Source organism: Aulonocara stuartgranti (assembly GCF_965226115.1).
Source record: "Aulonocara stuartgranti genome assembly, chromosome: 5".
Taxonomy (NCBI): Eukaryota; Metazoa; Chordata; class Actinopteri; order Cichliformes; family Cichlidae; genus Aulonocara; species Aulonocara stuartgranti.
The window spans coordinates 26,490,565-26,511,507 of NC_138943.1; the positions used below are offsets into that span (position 1 = coordinate 26,490,565).

Sequence of the window (20,943 nt, forward strand, 5' to 3'; positions counted from 1 at the left end):
GCTAAGCTAACTGGCTGCTGATAGTATTTCCTAAACTATTAAATTATTTCTTTTACAAACCTGAATATTTGAATACATTATCCCTGCTGTCACCTTTTCCAGCACTTGGTGTATTCCCATCCTTTTTTAAAAAATAGATTTGTGAAGTATGCGATACACACAATGTTTCTGCTCTTAAGAGCTGTATTTATTTGACAGTTCTGCACAGGTAGCAGTTCGTTCCGATCCAGCTCTCTCTCCCGCTCGACTCTGCCGTCACATATAGACAAACAGAAAGAAGACACTGTCATCACACAATCGCCACCACCTGTGGCTCACCTGCCTCCCGGTACCGCCCCCTTGAGCTCACTGCACTACTCCTCCCCTGCAGCTGTGCCAGGGACCACACCTCCGCCACAAGATTAAATTTGTAAATTTATTAAAGCAAAGGACTAGTCGCACCACTTTTAAAGATGGCAAAGGTTTTGACCACAATCACTTAATTTCACTAGAATCACTGTCATTAAAGGATTTCTTCATAGAGAAAAAGTAAATTTGCACAGCGTAAGGTTCAGCTTTAGCGAAGCTTGACAAATGAATCAAACTGTTAATGAATCTTCGTGACAGTGCTGACCTTTGAAGGAACAAAGAGTGATATGGAGGTCAAATTGAGTGAGTTGACATAGCGGCACACGGTTTTCAGTAATTTGTTGGATGGCACAAATATTAACCGTTTTAAGTCAGTGTTTCACCAGGCTTCCAGCGCCACTAAAGACTTACAAGTGGAGTGGCCCATATTCTAGTTGTTGGTGACCGTTGAACCGTCCAATCAAATAAAACATATGGGAGACTGGTCACTGTTTTACCCCTTTGTTTCAATGTTGACATGTTTGTCTGTGTCTTTGTAGAGCTTTGTGTGCCACACAGCAACTTTTTTCTACACCAAGCAAAAGATTTCTGTGTTAAAAAAAAAAAAGCAGGATTCATAATCAATCTTTTTTTTTTTTTTTATACATTTTTTTGTTTGTGGCAACTTACACCCCCACTCCATGACATCCAACCACTAATGTCTCCCCCAATAACCCCCCTCCCTGTTGCAACAAATGACCCCACTGCCCCGCCGTGTTCTAATCCAATTAGCTTTAGCCCTAATTATACTAGTAAAGACTGATTACCATTGTCTGCATTGGGGCTGAATGAATAGAGCCATGATTAGCGACTAGGCTAGCCTCGGGTAGCCATTAGCACCTCCGTACACCTGTCACAGACCTCTAGGGAAAAAAAAGCAGAAACCAGGGGTCACTATGTGTTCTAATTGTATTCAGCCTATAAATCTTCACAACATTAAAAGAGGGACGTAAGTGAGGGTTTGATGGGTAGGTCCAGGTTAAGTGTGCGAGTTGGCAAGTTGTGAATGTTTGACTGAATTGAGGTGGAGTTAATGGATTCAAGGTCATTTTTCATCGTGCTTAATGAGGTAGCAAGAATGTAATTCATGCAGAATGAAACATGACCATAATGACCTAAGTAAACTGCCATTCATGCTTAAACACAATATACGCCACATGTGTTGTTCTGCTTCACTTATGTCCTCCTTTCTTTGGTCTACCACCCAGTTGTATCCTGAGACTGGGCCCAGACAGGGAGGAACCATGCTGACCATCACTGGTGAGAACCTGGGTCTACAGTTCAAAGACATCCAGAATGGAGTCCGTATCGGCAAAGTGGCGTGCAACCCTCAGGAGGACGAATACATTAGCGCTGAGCAGTACGTTGGCATTGTCTCTTTCTTCACCCTGTTACACCCACTGATTTTAAACCTCACTCTTTCTAAAACTCATTGCTTTCTTTTTTGTCTTGTCCCCTATTGTTGTGACACTGAGTGCTAAGCACAACGCTGTGACTCTCTCAGACCTTTGTTTCATAAAACCTTCAAAGGTTAAATGCTGTTTTCCACTAACAGACAAAACCAATTCCTCACAAATAGCCTCAAGCTGTGCATGGTGCTGCTACTTTCTGTACATGTTCAGTCCGAGTAACTCTGACAGCAACTTGAATAAAACCTGTTCAACTCAACTAATGCTCAGGTCAGGTCAAGCAGCATTGAAATACCTCATATAACTCGCCTCATTAGGATTAATTTGACCCATTTTTAGATATAAGTGGATTTAATATTATCAAAAGTGTGCAATATACATCTACTGAAAGCTATTCTTCATGAAAGGTTGTCATGTGAACACTCTAAGTTATGTTTACTGTTTTCTGGGAAATGGTGAAGTACAGCAGATTGCACAGATGTAATTTAACTCCCATTTAATAGCTGCAGTTGTATATCCTGAGTAGAACTCAGAGTAATGTATAACAGTCATGTTCAGTTTATGACTGAGCTCTTTGTTTTAACTGTTAACAGGGTGCCTCTTTGAAAAAATGTTCTTTATTTCACGTGTAAACGATATCATGTGAATCATTAATTAAATTACATTCAGAATAAGAAGAAATCTGGGGCACTGGCACACTGGCAGTGCCCCATTATAGCTCCTCCAAATACTGGGGCAATGAAATTACAAGATGAGTCCCACTTTCTCTTTTATGTTGTATTCATCTAAGCAGACAAGATACATTTTCTGATGAGGAAAGAATTGGTGAAGCTCGTCACAGTTGGAGGCGTCCTCAATATTCTATTTCCAACCATGTTGCTGTCATTGTACAAAAATGCCCCATTTGCTGAGTTTTGCAGCACAGTCCCAGCAGACTTGGTTTTCTTTCTGCCACCCTCGCTAAGAAGAAACCAGAAGAAATGTGACTTTGATGGTTTGACAGTCAGGAAAACAGAATGCTGTTCCACACTCACTAGTGGGTTTAGAGTAGCGTAGTGACATGTCAGTCTTGATTTATAATTTATAAACTCGTGTGTTGTTTTGTTCAGACAGAGCGGAGTAGCCCAACTTTTTTTTTTTCCAAACATGTTCATTTTCTCCAAGTGATCACATCCAAACGTCAAGATGGTGACGTTTAACCCGGCCAGCTCAATAATGCTGCTTTTGGCCTGTTGCCATAGCACCCGCAGGAAGAGGAGGGCGCGGTTAGCAGTTAGGCTGTCATGCTAATTAAAAGTGATGTTAGCCATACGGTGCCATTAGTGTCCCGTTTGCACTCGTCATTCCTGTGACCCCATCAGAGCCATAGCACAGAAAACAAGACGGGGTCACAGCATAGACGGCACAGGTCAAAGGTCAGCTGCGAAAGACAAGAGGATGTGCAATGACTGTTGGGCAAAACGTAGACACCTTGTTCTCACTCTGGCTTTCTGCTTCTGCCACCTCTTCTACATCAGTTTCTATGATTGGAAAGAATTGGATTGCAAGGAAGTGTGGCCTTTTCCCACCTAAGTCATCAAATATTCACTACATGGTTTAACTTCACTTTGAGAAAAGTAAATCATTGCCAGCAGTGAAGAAAAACAGAACCTAAGCTCCCTCTTTTTATTGCCTTATTAGTAGTTACTATGTGACAATTTGACATATGTTTAATTTTTTAACATTCTACATTCCACCAAAGTTATTTGATTGAGTGAGGCATAATTTATGTTGTTGTCATCTTAGCTAATGTACTTTCTAACCACGTAATACCAGCTCAGTGTAGCCACCTGTCATCTGGGCAATAATGATGCAAGCGGAGCTGCATTCCTAACTGAGATTTGTCCAGCATTTTAATCATGGCCTCTGTCATAGCAGGAGGACAGCGAATAAATGAAAGGGAAAGTAAAAACAATGGAAACGCACAGCATCGCAATGTGAAATTCATTGTTGCGGCCGCGATGCAGTTGCCATGGCCACCTGCAGGGTGGATGGAAGCAGGAGACTTAATAACTCATCGCAGGGAGGGGAAGCTGAGGTGATGTGTAGGATATGAGCTTGTTCAATTAATCAAGCTCTTTCTTACTTCTTTCTTTCTCCTTTCTTCTCTGACTCCCTCCTTCCTTTGCGCTCTCGTGCTTTCTCTCTGTCTCATTCGTGCGCTCTAGCTAATTAACATTCAACTATGTCTCCAGTGGGTGAAACATGAAATGAGTGTGTGTGTGTGTGTTCTCCCTGTGGGCTACACCACCATTCCTCTCCATGTTCAATCATTTCTCCTGTGGATTTTCATTTGGCTAGCCAGCGCCCAAGGCCAAGTGCGCAGCTTATGGTTCTACAATACACGCTAATGCATGAACACACACAGAAAAGCCTTTAGTTTCGTAGCAGTTCACATTATCTCTAATAGAACATTTAGTCTGTTTTTGTTATTTTTTATGAATAAGATGGAAACTAATGAAACACTTCACTCATAAATATCTGAATGCTTTTCTGATTAGACAGAGCAGAAAAGAAGTATTCCTCATTTTTTTCTGTCCCTTTTTTTTGACCAAGTTGTCACACTATTAAGCAAACACTGAAACTGAAAACATTCACTCGTTTACATAGTGATAAACTTTTTTTCCTCTTGTTTTCAGGATTGTGTGTCGGCTAAATGATGCAACAGGTTACAGAGTGCAGGAGGCTCAGGTGGAAGTGTGTGTCAGAGACTGTAGTCACCCCGACTACAAAACAGTCTCAAGCAAGGCCTTCACTTTTGTGGTAAATGTTGTTGATGTATATTACAACTGTGTTTTTGGATGATTGTAACACATGTATTTGGCAGCCACAGTCCAGTCGATAAGTGACGCTTAACTTGCTCGGCCTCTGTCTGTGTCCCTCTTTAGTCCCCATATTTTTCACGAGTCCATCCTTCCACCGGGCCGCTATCTGGAGGAACAAGGATCACTATTGATGGCAGTCATCTCAACGCGGGCAGCGCTGTGTCTGTGAAGATTGGACTTCACCCCTGCCGTTTCGAGAGGTGAGTTAATCCAGAGTGCTTGGAGTATCTACAGTATATTCTTTTAGTTCAAGTGTTTCAACCTGAAGATTTTTTGGGGGGGCAGTTTACAACAAAGTCACAGAACTCTTGTTTATGTAAGGTTTTTATAGAGGCTGATTTTTCTAAGAAAATGACAGTTTAAATTTGTGTTGTGCTGCTGTGCAGGCAGGGGACCATGTTGATTAAAGCTCTCCAAACAGTGAAGAGGAACCATTTGGCCTTACCGTTTCAAGATGTTGTAACAAATGTTTGCAGATTTACTACTGATTTACTGGGTTAAAGTGTAGCTGTTTTATTTCTGCTCTTTAGACAAATAATAGCCATGTAATGCAGAATATTTTGCCTACATCTGCTACTGTTTTTTGCCAACTTTTCCCACCGTTTGCTGCGTTTAGTAATTGTAGTTATTCCCTGTTTTTAATGTATGACATTCTTCCCTGGTCAGTGCCTTCGATTTGTGCAGGACTAGCAAAAGCAGCGAGTAACAGGATGACCTGCAGTGCTGTAATTCCCAGCAGGATGACAGTGTAGCCTTTCCCAGTGAAGCCGATATCGTTGTTCACTTCTGCTGTGGATGGCTTAAGTGCATGGCCCACATTTTCTCAAAGATATGACTATAATTTAAAAGGAATGATATGGTGTTGCTGGTAATTGGTAACTTACATTTTGCTGCTTTGAACCGATGTTTGAAATATGTAATTTTTCTCCCACCTTTTTAGTTTTTGGAATGATCTTTCTCTGCTATCTTCACTTGTCACTCAGTCTGCAAGAGGTTGTGTTTGGATTTCAAGGAGAGGAGACATTGATCCAATTTGATATGACTCTAATTCCCCTAGCCAAGAACTCCATTGTTTCTTTGAGTCTCTTGCTGGCAGACTCACAAAAAACTGGGCTCTGAACTAAATCCAATCATGTATGGTGTCTGGCAGATGGCACAAGAAAACATCACAGAAAAGATTGTTAGTTCCCTAAAACAATCGCATATATACTGAAAAGGTTTATCTGATGGAAGCTTCCTTATGGAGGTTATGTTTGTCAGATAGGAAGTGGTATAGGAATACTCCTTGTTTCCACTTTTCTTGTTTCTTTGCTTTAGAGTGGTGTTTTTTTATTGTAGTGGTTCCGTTCTCTTAGGCAACAAGTGACAGGTTAAACTAATAAGCTTGGACCCATCAAGTTCTTTTTATATCATATCAAAAGCAAAAGTAGAGGCCAATTTAAAGCTCTGTAGCACATCCCGAGAAAGGTGAACATAATAGTCTTGGCCTTTCATTCACTGAGCAGCAATAACCTTTATGGCCAAAGTAATGAACTGGTTGAGTCTATCTCTTTAATGTGTCTTTGTATTCAGTGGGGCCTCTGCTTTAATCAAAACCTATTTACCCCGAGTCACTCATCCTCTTATCTCCCTGTGCAACCCCTTTTCTTTCCTTTTTCCTTTCTGTGTCCCCTTCTGGCTTCTTTTGTGTGGCCGCAACCTTGTCAAAAATACGTACGCGGCACCACTGGCACTCTTGACAGTGACAGCGTTGTGAAAACTGTTTCCATGGAAACACAGCACTAGTGGAATGTGAAAAACCTTTTTTTTTCTTTTTTCTTTTTTCCATTCGTCCTTCAGTTTTTCCCATCTGTCTTCATCCCCTCTTCAGCAGCATTTCCCTCTGAGGACCCTGTAAAAGGAAATAAAATAAAATTTCCTCCTGGGACAAAGACTCCCAATATGTCCGTTCTTGTTCAGTTGCCAAACCCCACCCGAAATCCCAGTAAAGACGCAAAAATGGATTTTTGTTCTTTCATCTTCTCCATCTTCTGTTTTATGTGGATTTTATTTCCACAGCGGATAGTGGGGGAGGATCTGTGTACAGATCAGCTTGCTCTTCTCATGTTCAAAATTTCATACTGTCCCACCTGCCTCCGTGTCTGCACCACTCATACGCGCAACCTTTTGCACATTCTTTGAGTGCTTTGTAGGGCGTTGGCAGACGTCGACTGACACAAAAAGCATACTTACACCCCGAGTAAGTGTTAATCTTCTGCCTGTGAACAGCATTTATATGGAAATTCACAAACCCTCTACACAGTACACTTGATCAACACACTGTGCACGTACACAGGTATGCCCACATAGGTTGCCATCCCCACCGCTTCTCTTCCAGCAGTGTCTTCCCTCGATGGGGAGGGGAAAGTGGAATGAGCCAGTGGAGTGGAGCACAAAGTTTCTGGCAGCAGCGCAAAGTTTCACAGCAGGTCACAGCTGGCTGGCTGTCTGCAAGGGAGGGAGTTACATCACACAGAGAGACAACCAGCCTGATCTGCCACTTCAGATCTGTTAGCCAGAGAAAGCAAAGGAGGGAAGGAGAGACGGACAGAGAGAGGGAGAGTGTGAGGGCTTTGAAGTACAACAGTGTATGATTCAGGCTGACGAAACCAGGGCTGGACAGACTGAAAGATGTTGGCCTTGTGGATGTATGACAGTCACCGCCGTGTCTGTGTTACAAGTAATTAAAAGGATGAACAAGAGTTTCCTTCCTGTGTAATTGTGTTTTTCTGTTTGGGGTGCCTAAAAACTCATTGTTTCCAGGAACTATTAGTATTAATCTTTAACTCAATCACTATGAGACACACCTTAGCCTGTGACTTCCTTTTCTCTTGTCTTCTCTTATATCTCCCTCACTTTCAGGCGGAGCGCCAAGGAGATAGTATGTGTAACCCCAGCAGGCCAGGCCACGGGCCAGACACCTGTCATGGTGGACATAAATGCTGCTGAGCTGAGAAACCCAGAGGTCAAGTTCAGCTACACAGAAGATCCTACTATCCTGAAGATCGAGCCTGACTGGAGTATCGCCAGGTAAGGAACCAATCAGAGCTTTTCCCTGTGCTGCTTCCAGGACAACATAGTTGAACATTTTGGATTCATGTTTGTTTTTTTGTTTTTGTTTTTCTGTGTTGTATAGAAGAGCAAAGACAATGCAGTCTTATATTTGAGTTATCAATTAATTCTCATTGTTTACATAGTGTCTTCCAACCCTGAAGGTGATAAACACTGAATATTTTAGAGCACTTGTTAGAAAATGGAGGTGTATTGTCATGAGTTACTGTATTTTTAATGTTTTGCTCACTCGTTCATATGGCGAACTATCAAACATTCACTGTATAATGCATCAGCATATCATGTGATGATTTCCTTATCTATAATTTATATCAATACAGTGTTTTATCTGCAATTCTGCTTGATGAACCTAGAGCTACAGAACAAAACAAATACAAACGCATGAATACATTATTAATCACCGGTGATGACTAGAGCAAATTATTGGCTTTTTTTCAACTACTCTGAAATGTGAACTTTGTGGAGAGCGTATTCCCTCACCGTTGTCACACTTGTTTTACTTTTCTAAACATATTATTTATTCAGTTTATCTTTATGTTTCTAAAGCAAATCTTTGAGAGCAGGAACAGCAGTCAAGGAGACTCCTGATGCAGTGCTGCTAGTTGATGAGCTGCAGCAGAGATGTATCTGTAAATATTACTTGACTTACTGAAATGAGTCTACATAGCCACAGGAAGATTTCCTCTTCAAACACAAGCTGTGTTGTGGAGAGAGAGGGGGGAAAAAAGCGTCCACATGCTAATGGGCTTACTAGCATGACCTAGAAACTCCCATACTTCTCAGCTGAGAAATGAAGCCAGCAAACACACCAAAACACACTCACACTGTTGACTCTCTCATTTACTTCAAACGTACTGTAGTGGTTCCAATTATTTTGTCACATGTGTAAGTTTTGGTAGGTGTTTTCCTGCTGCTTTAATTAAAATGACTAAATAAAAGTTCATTTACAGCTCTGAAAACATGTTCAAAAGTAAATCCTGAATGAAAAACCAATAAACATTGCATCTCATAATCTAAACACAGTTGCTCCAAGATGCTCAGCAAGTTAAATAATGTTCGCCTTTCGTTCAGATTTGTCAGTATTAAGTTGTTTTTCAAAAGTAACTGTACTTTGTGCAGACAGTTCACATAAAAAGCTTTTCAGGATAAGGCATAGTAAATTATCTTATATCTCAGATATTTATTTTGAAGTATCAGCTCTTACTCCACTTCTTACTTCTAAATCTTTCATCATGTGAAACAGGTGTGAGTGGAAAAGGAGTCTAATTTGGAGTGGAATGAATGAAAGGTTGAGGATAGGAGAAGGCACTGTCGTCAGCCTTGGGGCTAAATAACCTTAACAATCGGCTTGTGTTTGGTGTTTCAGTCAGTGCTCCCAGAGTAGCAGTCGCATGCTTCTCTGGGCCATTTGTGTTTTTCATTTTTTCATTTTTTTATTTATCAAGCTATGCTGTCGCTGTGTCCCCTTTGGTGACCCTCTTCCTGGAGCTCTTGCAAAGAGTGCTCATTCTCACAAATTTGACTACAGAGTTTTTTGTTCTCACTCTTTCAGGAGGAGTTTCTTGGATTAACCGCACACATACATGGCTTTGTAGCAGTTGCAGGACACTACAGGATGTTTACACAGAGTAGGACAGTGTACACAGTACATCATGTAGTTTGCACTATATCTATGGAAATGATGATCCTCATAGAAATAGTCTTACCGCAGACGGACTTTTTTGCGTTGCCTTATACCTCGACAACAGAATTTTCTGTTCTTCCATCAACACGTGAAACTAACTGTAAAACATAAAAATAACTTTGCCCACTTTTTACAGCAGACACTGTTCAGCCTCATTTAGTACCTTTAAGTCTCTGAAAAGCGGTAAACTTTCTCGCCTCAGGCAGTTTTCTCGTCCTCCTAGCTCCTCAAGCCCCATCACCCTCTGAGGGATAGTGTTACTTCAGGCCCCGAGACTGCCCTCACCTCCATACCTGCACTTGCTTCCTGTTCAACAGTTTCACTTAAACAGTGCTGTGGCACTTCTTTTTTTTGAGTCCTAGCCTTTTGCAAAATGTGTGAAATATGATTGAGTATATGATTTGTATTTTTATGCGTGTGTCTTTGTGTACACACAATAGCTGTGTTTTGCTTCTCTACTCCAGCTTTCTATGCTAGTTGTATGCTAACTTATTTAGCTCCTGTCAGAACACCTCACATCAGATAAAGTTCAGCATCGCAGGCCAGCAGAGGCTGACGAGAAGGCATTGTAGGGGAATAGGCCCCACACCCGTATTAGCTATGTCTCTACTATTCAGCGTCACATAGATCTGAATAGGTCACAGGTGTAAAGGTTACAGAAAATGTCAGATCACTGACACTGTTGCTTTGCCATGTATATCTCATACCGCTTTGCAGTTTCGGTACACTCTGATAACGTCCCCTGGGTCTCAGGCTGGTATTGGGAGGCCAGAAGCTTCAGGTTCTCATGTGTAATGCTACAAAGTTACTTGTTCTTTACTGCAGCCTGTGTAGCTGTTTAAACACACTTTGAACATCAGAGAAATCATTTCCTTAAAGTCAGCCTCCATGATTAAGTGAGTGAAAGACTACAGCAGGAGTGACGAATGGCGAATCACCAACTGGAGGGCACTCTTTGCTCCCACAGAGAATGTATTATATTTTTATTGGTTGTTTGTTTTCTCCTTTTGTCTTGATTAACTTTATGTTCATCTTTCTTTTCTTTTTTTTTTTTTTAGTGGAGGAACCAAATTGACCATTACTGGAACTAATCTGGCCACCATCAAGGAGCCGAAAATGAGAGCCAAGTACGGAGCTGCCAAGTCGGAAAATGTGAGTGCTTGCACACCTGTAAACACTTTATTTCTCATTATAAATGCATTGATTGGACAAGTAAGGTGGACTAAAGCCCATATAGACTGCAGGTCTCTCATTCACACTGTCTTGATGCTGGCTCCCTCTCCTTATCCATGAAAAAAAGGTGATGATAGCGCGCACACACACTCCTGGGACACAGACTCACACACCTGACCCATCGGTCAACCAGCCAAGGGCCCATTTTCTGTTTGTTTTTGATGTTGAATTTCCTTTTAGCAGTTTAACCTTTGAAATGTCAACCAGCAATAAAGTAGCTCTGGCAAATCCCCCTCTCTTCACCTAGCACCATGGGGCTTAGCTAACCTTTTTCCCACTCCCACTCTTAGCTAAAAGTAACAATATCCATTGTTGTTCCCTTGTCTCACCTCTCTGCAACCATTTTTATTTTTCTTGGTTAATGCATCTATTGATCTATAAAAACAGTTGTGCTTTATGTCTTGCCTCCAGCTTCAGTATGCGTCATATGGCACATAATGCATGGCTATGACATGCTGCGTTATCAGCAAAGGTCTCTCTTGCTGTATTGTGTTATCAGCTCCAGGTTGACCTCTCCAGATTCTCTGCCATTACAGTCTAATTTGTTCTACGGTGACTGATTTAAGTGTCGTGCCCCGCGGCAAATTTCCAGATGATATCAACACTGATTACAACACTGATGTTATTAAACCAGCCTCTTCCTCATTATGTTATTACTGAGACACTTAATCACTCACACCATATACCTGTGTTTTAGCTCTTATAAATATTATTGATTACGCTTGAATTAACATATGTTTTATTCAAAGATTAAAACAATTACCTGTTTTAATTTCATTCCAAAATGGCATTTTAAACAAAGTAGAAAGGTTGTTAAATAGGAAATAAATCACCCTCTCAATCTGAACTTCTTCTCATTTTCTTTGGTCTTTTCTCCTTTTACTTTTTTCCTCCTGCATTCCTAATTTATTCATCACCTGTCCCCACTCTATGTTCTCTTACCAGAATTGTACGGTCCTCAACAACACCGTAATGGTGTGTCTGGCGCCCTCTGTGGCTGGATCTGACAAGGGCTTCTCGGATGTGGGCAGCAGTCCTGATGAGATTGGCTTTGTCATGGATGACGTGCGCTCTTTGCTGGTGGTAAACGAGACTTTTAGCTACCACCCGGACCCTGTGTTTGAACCTCTGAGCCCCACCGGCATGCTGGAGCTGAAGCCCAGCTCACCACTCATACTCAAGGTAAATTGCCTTGTGCTCTTAGCATTGATCTGTTTTGGCCTTGTTCAGCCTGACTTTACTTTACATCCATCACATTCTTTGTCTTTTTATTCTTGACTTTGCTCTTGACTTTTTTTTTTCTTTTTTCCACTAAACCCTTTGTCTTCTTTATGCCTCTTTTTGTTCTTGAGTCATTCTAATAATGTTTTCTATCTTGTTTTAGCCTCATCGGTCTCTTCTTGCATCACTTTCTTTGTGCCTGTGTCTCCTCTTTCACATAGTTTACCTGGAATGGGTGGAGAAATATGTTATGAATTGAGTTTGTAATTATTTAGTATTAAAGCTTTTTACGAAAGGTTACCCTTTAAAGGTGAGGGATTAATGTGCCCATATCCCAGGACTCGAGGATAAAAGGTTAGTTGAGTGCTGGCATTCACTTGACATACAAGAAAACAGTAACGGCAGATACATGTAGCAGTGTGCTAGTAATATCGAGTATTGTCAACAGTGTTAACAAATCAATCTCTCAAATAGATATTGAAAAAATATAACCAGATGCCTCCCAGTCAGCTTCCAGTGCAGCTGATAAGACACTGATGTGCATTTGAGGTGATTTGCTCCAGACATTTCTGTATAGGCTCTTCCCTTTCGCCTTTTTCTCGCGTTTCTTTCAACACGTCGTTCTTTTACATGTGTCAGCTTCGAGAGATGTGATTTCTCCACCTGCTGTCTCCATTGGGTTTTAGAGACATTTTAAAAAAAAAAGAGTTGCTTTTAAGTTGCTTTTCAAAATCAGTTGCAAAGGGAAATAATGTTTATAAAGTGGGCCCATGCATTGCTGTGCCACCTGCGCAGATTTTATACGATAACTTCTAAAGAGAGACTTCATAGACATGTTTACTCTAAGCCATAGAGGCAGCGCGCATTTGAATCCAGAGCGAATTTACCCCTCCCACTTATGCTGCCTTTTGTCATGTCACCTCTCCCCTTGAACTTCAAAGGCTTTCAGGAACGAGGGAGGAAATTATCACGCAATTTCATGGAAAACTAAAACCTTTTTTCTCTCAGCCAATCTGGGTGGAGTTTTAGAATTAAGATTCATGAGTCTCTCCTCTGTAACTTTAAATATCACCATAATGAAATGCTCTGATTGCCTTGCCATGCTCCTGGTTAAAAAAGGAAAAAAAAAGCTGCAGAAATAAGCTGCAAAGAAATGGCATCCTATTAAATAATTGCAGACAAATTAGAAGTCCATCAAAACTTTCCAGCAATTAATTCTCCCTCTTTGGAAAGCATGGAGAGCATGAGGAAGGGTAGGTGAAGATGGCACAGAAGCAAACAGAGATTTATTTACTGGACTCAATACTTTTAATGCAACCAACACATTTTTTTTGAGTCTTTCGACAGCTCGCTGTGATGTAAGCCCTCAGCTGAATCAATGAAAAAACACCACGAGTGTTAGTGTGTTAGATTAAAGGAAAACAGGTTGGGACCTCACAAAAATCACAGTAATAGTCATATTTGCAGACAGTTTAACTCGTGATTTTAGTTGGTTTCTCTGAGAGGTATTATCTGGCAGCATCAGAAGTGCTGTTGCTATGGTTACCTACATTTTACAGCACCTTGCACATCGGGCAGTGGATGAACTGTTGACATATACCTCGGAGCCAATCAGAGACAAGTGTTTGTTTTACCGTGGTCATGGCTCCAACTATGTTGCTTTTGTATAGTTTCTCTGTTTATATCAACCACCATAGACTTGACTGTGTGTAAGTAACATAAGTGTGTCTGTTTCCAGGGTCGTAACCTAATTCCTGCAGCCCCAGGAAATGCTAAGCTGAACTACACAGTGCTGATCGGGGAGACGCCCTGCATTCTCACCCTGTCTGAGAGCCAGCTGCTCTGCGAATGGCCTAATCTGACCGGAGAACACAAAGTCACTGTGAGTGAAACTTCAGGTCTATCTACATTTCTGTAATGTTTTCCGTTTGCGCGCTGTGTCTCTCTCTTCCACCCCTGACTTATCACAATCTGAGCAGATCACTGTGTCATTCAGGTTTAAGGATTTGGCTTTACAAAACCTGAACATCATCTCTCTCTAAGTTATATTGATCCTGTGTTAAATAGTACCTGTTATTTCATCAACCTGCTTCATTTAGGGGTTTTTTTGTAATTCATTCCATTGCTGGTGCATCTGGCTTTCACATTTCTCCTATTTTCCGCTGCAGCCCCTGTTCCCTCTGCTGTTTCCACTGTGCCTATTCATCACCCTTCTTTAATGTCAATCCACTTCCTGCCTTTTTATTCATTCATCTCATTCTTTCTTCCCCACCCATCAGACTTAAATCTCTTCAATTACTCTAGATTTCCTTTACCCATTCATATAGCTGCAAGCAGATGAACACACGTATCCCTTCTCTTATACGCTGGCAGCATTTGCAACTGTATTTATGTCTTAGAGGCTTTTGATCAGTCTGGTTTTGGCTGGTATCCTCCTTCAGATTTCAATAGTATTGATATTCAATAGAAACCAAAAAATGCCTAGTGGATGTGATAGGTCTGTCTATTTTTACCCTCCTCTATTTGCTATTTCATAGACTTAAGCCAGTTAAAGATGAAATAAAAGGAGGATAAAGAAGAGGAAAAGAAACCTATCCAAATGTTGTTGGGTTTTTAAATTCCCATTTTCTGTCAGCAAGAAGTGTGTGTGTGTGTGTGTGTGTGTGTGTGTGTGTGTGTGTGTGTGTGTGTGTGTGTGTGTGTGTGTGTGTGTGTGTCTAAAGCTATATGTTCTTTTGCTCATTCCCAAAAAATTGTCTCAAAGCACAGATATGACAGACATGTAAAGAGTTTTGGGGGATTTTAGCCTGCCCTTGGCTTTACTTAGCACAACTTGATTTGCCAACATAAAATTTGAAATACATTTTAATTGTATCGTAGGGCTAAAATCATCATGTGGGATACATTTGTGATTGTTTCAGTTACACAGTGCGAGAGTCATACATAGCTCCTCAAACCTGTAACACAGCTAATTTATTTCTTAGCTGATAAAAAGAAAAGTAGTTTGCAGCATCTCTCTTTCACATACTGTCCCAACCAATCTGCTTTTGTTCTGAGTAAGTGTGTGCTGTCTTTCATGCGCCTGCTCTCCAGGCAAAATAGTATACTCCTCTGAATGTGTCTATTTCGTAGGTGCGTGTTGGAGGCTTTGAATACTCACCAGGGACACTGCAGATCTACTCAGACAGCCTTCTCACCCTGCCTGCCATCATTGGTATTGGAGGAGGAGGTGGACTGCTCCTGCTGGTTATCATTGTGGTTTTGATTGCTTATAAGAGGAAGTCGCGGGATGCCGACCGCACTCTAAAGCGATTACAGCTGCAGATGGACAACCTGGAGTCTAGGGTGGCCCTTGAGTGCAAGGAAGGTGAGTCCAAACAAAACCTGTGTGTCAGGGGTGTGATGCTAGCCACTCAAAACGAGAAAACCCACTTTTATTATGTTGGTATTTCCTTGTTTCTTTCTATTTCTCTTCCCACATACTTCTCTCATCTTTCTTCACAAATAACTCCCATGCCCCCAAATCTCTCCCACACTGCAGCTTACCTAAAAAGCTGAACAACTTCCATTCAGTAGTCCTATCCATTTCTCTCTCCCGCTCTCTATTTCCCCCTCACTCTCACTGCCAACTGTCCCTCCGCTGTTAGGTGGCAGCGGTGCGTGTGTGTGTGTGTGTGTGTGTATGCGCGAGCTTGGGTATTGGTGTGTTTCCAGAGGACTACTTTGATCTGAGCCAGCCACCAGATGTTGGCTCTCCACCCCATGAGAGAGCTGCCTGGCTGGCCTCGCTACCATCCACACTGAGAGGGGGAGGGCTAGATGGAGGTTAGATAGAGACAGGGCACAGAAGTGTGAGATTGTAAGGAAGGAGTGGTTTGGCAACTGCTGAACCGGGGGGAGAGATGGAGAGAAACTTACACACCAATACATTAGCATATATTCATTTGGCTGGAGACGGCATGGATTGAGTGAGAAGCTGCTGATGCTGTTGTGGGTTTGTCTGGCAGGAGAGAGAGAAAAGCAGATGGGGAGAAAGGGAAGGGGAATACTGATAACTCTGATCATTGCAATGCGTTTGAATTTGAGATCACTTCACTTGTTGCATTTCTTTAGTGAATGTCAAATATAGTAGGTATGTCATAAATTTATTGTTACTCATTCCACTGACTTGTTGTGCTTTTATTAAATATAAAAATATAAATTTTCATTCAGAGGTCAGTTGCATTTTTATAGTGTCAAGGGAGATTTAATACCACACCTGAATATCTGGATAAAGTACATGTGGCCAAGTTGCATTGTGGGTCATGTAGGAGCCAGGTCTTAATGTAAAAAAGGAAAAAAAACAAAAAAAAGATTGGTACGCAATAGCTTTATTTATGCTGATTTATGATAATTGATTTACTGTGGCCACAACCTGGGATTATCTGATTAGTTTCCTTGAGTATTAACTGTCAGTCATCTGTTCAGAGGATGATTTTGTGGTTTGTTTTTTTCCTTTGCGTGCTATTCCTTCATCTCACCCGATGCTCGCATCTTTACATCCTGCTCTTTTGCAACTACCTCCAATCACACAGACCTAAACTCACATTGCAGGTCATACTGTGATTGGCTGGAGTGTGTAGAAGTGAGTCCATGTGCCCTGACCCCGTCTGTCCCTCTCTGTCAGTACTGTCTGGAAGACAAGAGGGCAGATTTGGAGTGGGAGGAGAGTGAGGGAGATAAATATAGCAAACAAGTCATGGGAGTAGATGGGAGGCAGAAGAAGAAGAAATGGACAGGAAGATTATGCAAGGGGTGGGAAAATGAAGAGAAAAGAAATATCGGAGAACAAATTTCAAAATGGAGAGAGTGTGTGCTTGGATGGGAAGATGGAGGATGCTAGATAAATATGTAGTGGCAGACGGAGCTGGGTGGACAAATAAGAGGACAACATGGAGAGAAGGGACTATTTGAGATGAATAAGGAATGATGGAAATAAAGTCCTTCTATCAAGAAAGGCTTAGCCAGGAGATCAACTAAAACATTATAGGCTTGCAAAGAGAGTTGTGTAGAATAATGCTGAGAGGTGGAGAAGGAAACTAAACGGATAAATGAGAGAAAGATGGAAGGATGTAGTTAAGAGGAGGTAACCATAAGGGGGAGAAAGGTGACCTCTAAGATGTCACTTTGAAAGGAGGAAGGGAGGGAGAAAAGAGATTAGAAGAGAGGGACAGGGTGACACAAGCCATCTGTTAGTCTGGGCTTTGCTTCGTTATTTGTTTGAGTTGTGTTTCCATGTGTTAGTGTATTTTGGATGATGCTATATGGCGCACACACACACACACAGAGCTGTGCTAATAGAACCATATAGCTGTATATTTTCTACCTCAAGGGAGTTTTATGTTTATAAAATAGATTTGGGGCAGTCCACCAAAACCATTAGCTGTATACACTATTGTATGTGATGTGTGAGAGAATGGATTTGATCCCATATTTTCCCTCTAGATGTGGCTCGTGAAGCCAGTGGAGTATACAGAATGGGGTCAGAACACACACTTTGTGGGAATGGAAAAAGTGTGAAAACATTGACATGTGCGTTCACATAAATCATCTGGGCACAAGGTTATGTGTTCAGCTGTGGGGTACAACAGAAAAACTGTGTGTGTGTGTGGGTGTGTGCGGGAATACAAGCATGAGAGGTGGCGGTGTATATAATGTGTGTGTACTCACAGGCTTGCCATGTGTGCAACTGCATCCTGAACTCCCCTCCAGCCACTGAGCAGCTCCAGAATACTTTCTCTATCAGCCATCTCTCCCTCTCTCTTTCTTTGCACTCTTAGCACAGAGTGATCCCATAAGGCTGCTTTTCACTGCTGCTCTTTGAGACACCTCCACCTTCTCTTCATATCATCCATGTTCCTTTTTTCTGTTCCTCCTCAGGAATGTTTCCAAACATCAGATTGATGGCATGACAAGCCAAGATCTTAAGTGTGATTATTTTGAAAACTATGGTTCTCTTTTCTGCATGTTTTTTCCCCAATTTCTGACTATTTAAAAATATAAATTGAAAGTATTTAACATAGTAATAAACACCTTTAAATCTTTAATGCCCAGCTTTACCCCTTAGTAGTTTTTTTGTTTGTTTTTTATCGTTTTTATCCTATTCGACCCCATCCAGTACTTAATAAATACCAATCAGAATGTCTCAGTTTTCCAGGAAAATGCTTCCGCAATGTTTTTGCAGATGAACAGATGTATTTTACATCTATTAAGCAGTGGTTGTTTTGGGATATATAAGAAAGAAGTGTGACAAGTCATAGTCATTAAGTGTGTTTAAATGAGCCCTTTGTGTTGTGCTAGTGCTGACAATGCTAAACACTGCACAGAGCACCACTTCCAACCAAATGTGTCATCAAAATCAACTAAACAGTCTTGTATATGGCAGTCTGCTCTTTATTTCATCTTGAGAAATGTGTCTCTCTTTTGGAACTTAAAATACATTTGTAAGCATTTCCCGTTTCTTTTCTCAGCCTTTGCAGAATTGCAGACGGACATCCATGAGCTCACTCAGGAGCTGGATGGAGCAGGAATCCCCTTCCTGGACTACCGCACCTATGCCATGAGGGTCCTCTTTCCTGGGATTGAGGACCACCCTGTTCTCAAGGAGATGGAGGTACGGGTCAGTAGAGAGCACCCTGCACACACACAAACACAGGATGAGGGAATGTTTCATAGATTTCATGTAGGTGAGATTTGAAAATCATGTTAGAGGTAGGCAATCTGAATCCAAACCTTCTAAAACTGCATCTTAGTCCAAGATATCAGACAGAAGGGTTCAAGTCCAAACTCTCAGGACAAACTCTAGTTTTGTGGCTGTTTTGAGGGGCAATGTCTGAGCTCCACTAAGACTCCGCACAAGTGATAGATTGCCTCTACAGTACTGAGCCTGTTTGAGGCTCCTGAAAAAGCAGTGTTCACATGTTCAATAAAACACACTCCGCTCTACTATTGTTCGTTTCTCAAGAGGAAACACTCTATTACTAACATGAACTCAAGCGCTGTGGACACTGTAATGCAAGGTGCACCTGTACCACTGTCATTTCTCTGTACATTACAGTATCACGCACGCATTTACCTGGAAAATGCATGCATGGTGCACTGACATGCACATAAGGTTATGACTACAGAGACAAGCTTTAGAGGAATTCACTATCTGCTTGTGCTATCAACTGTATTCCAAAGGGATAGTGTAGCGCAACATTGGATTTTCATTTGGATGGCCCAGGCAATCACAAGCCACAATAGTGCGCTAGCAGGCAGATCAATTTCTTATTACTGCCTAAAGCTCACATTCTTACTTCAAGCCTCACTTTCTTTACCTGAGAAGGGGAGGCCTGCCAGTTACGTTGAGAGGAGAAGAGGGAAAAGGGATGACAGTGAGGGTTGTAGGATAGAGAGAACTGGTTCAACAGTAGGCAGGTTTTCAAAGCTGCAATGTGCCGTTTCCTACATGCATGTGGAAAATATAAGAGTATTGACATGATTATGCATGGAGAGAAAATAGCGCACATGTGGCTCTTTATTCATGTCATTTGATAAATCCTGTTTTAAAACATACTCATGAATCCATTGCACAGCTATAACTCACAACCAGTTCATCATATTTTCAATCTTTTCAAGTCCCTTTATCTAATTTTCCCCTATATCGCTATCTTTGATCTTTCTTTACTCTTTTCTACCAACCTTCTACCTTCCCTTTCCTTCTTCGTTGTCTTCTTCTCCTCTGTGAATTGTATGCTTCCTTAAACCTACCATGATCACCTCCATTCACTTTATCTTCTCCTTGTCCAACAATTGACTGCCTCTTTTTTTCTTTATTCAACACTCCTTCTTCTCCCAATTCTCCTTCCCCTTCATCACCTCCGTCCCCTTCTCCTTCAGGTACCCGCCAATGTGGAGAAGGCCCTGACGTTGTTTGGCCAGCTACTCACCAAAAAGCACTTTCTGTTGACCTTCATTCGCACATTGGAAGCACAGAGGTCCTTCTCTATGCGAGACAGGGGCAACGTGGCCTCCCTCATCATGACAGCACTGCAAGGAGAGATGGAGTATGCCACCGGTGTCCTCAAACAGCTCCTGTCTGACCTCATTGACAAAAACCTGGAAAGCAAGAACCACCCAAAGCTCTTACTCAGGAGGTACAAAAAGCAGGAAATAAGAAGGGGAGGGAAAGGGCTAAAACCTGGCTTTGGGGAAAAAAACATGCCACACGTGCACCAGTTAGTTGCAGGTTCGGGTTTGAGGAAATGCATTTGTGCGTGTGTGTTTTCAGGTATTTTTCCTTTTTCTTATATTCGCTGTGTTGGGATGTTCTTGACAGGAAGCACCCTAACAAAAAACCCCTGACTAATTATATTAAATTCAACAAAAAATAAGGGAAAAAAGTAGTGTTAATTTTTCATTTCGTCATGTCAGTGCTGCTGCACATTCAAATAATCCACGTAATTAGACCTGTTGTAGCATTAAAAAGGGAAGAGGAGAACATGAACATATATTCTTTGTCAGAGTATCGAGTGATGTATTTTTTCAGTTTGCGGCTGAAGTTATGAGGGAGGAAGGCAGGGGACAGTGACTGCAGCTTTTAGAGGCCTGTGTGACGTTACCTCCTCTCTATTTCTCAACCCTGTCCCTGTCAGAGAGGATTACACCCCTGAGCACACATACAGTCCCACTGGAGCCACAGTCAGACATACTGCTCTCTCATTTCTCACAAACACACAGAGAAAGATGAAGAGGGGGGGGGAAGTACAAGAGATGCAGGGGATGCAAAGAGGGAGAGGAGGATTTACAAGAGTTGGTGTGAAGAGTAAAGAGAGAAGGATTTGGTAGGGAAAGGGGAAAGTAAGAAACAGGGGAAGGCAAAAATGAGATGTGAAAAGGGAAAAGGTAGCAAGATAAAAGTGGCTGAAGTAAAAGAAGGTAGTGAAATAGCGATTGACAGAAAAAGAGGGCAAGTGGCTGGAGGGAGACTTGAGCTACAAGGAAATTGATGAAG

General features: G+C 41.6%; 1 protein-coding gene across 4 annotated transcripts in view; it reads left to right on the forward strand.

Moving 5' to 3' along the window:
• Window positions 1–20,943, forward strand: part of plxna1b (plexin A1b) — a 181,396-nt gene that overhangs the window by 144,159 nt on the left and 16,294 nt on the right. For 2 of the 4 annotated variants that reach the window (XM_082534175.1, XM_082534177.1), the window contains exons 13-22: window positions 1,596–1,747; window positions 4,475–4,598; window positions 4,724–4,860; window positions 7,562–7,729; window positions 10,514–10,607; window positions 11,634–11,870; window positions 13,648–13,791; window positions 15,042–15,276; window positions 18,419–18,567; window positions 19,830–20,086. In XM_082534175.1, the coding sequence (XP_082390301.1) occupies window positions 1,596–1,747; window positions 4,475–4,598; window positions 4,724–4,860; window positions 7,562–7,729; window positions 10,514–10,607; window positions 11,634–11,870; window positions 13,648–13,791; window positions 15,042–15,276; window positions 18,419–18,567; window positions 19,830–20,086 (1,697 nt within the window). The remainder of the gene's footprint in view (window positions 1–1,595; window positions 1,748–4,474; window positions 4,599–4,723; window positions 4,861–7,561; window positions 7,730–10,513; window positions 10,608–11,633; window positions 11,871–13,647; window positions 13,792–15,041; window positions 15,277–18,418; window positions 18,568–19,829; window positions 20,087–20,943) is intronic. The other 2 variants (XM_082534176.1, XM_082534178.1) reach the window with 1 other exon arrangement.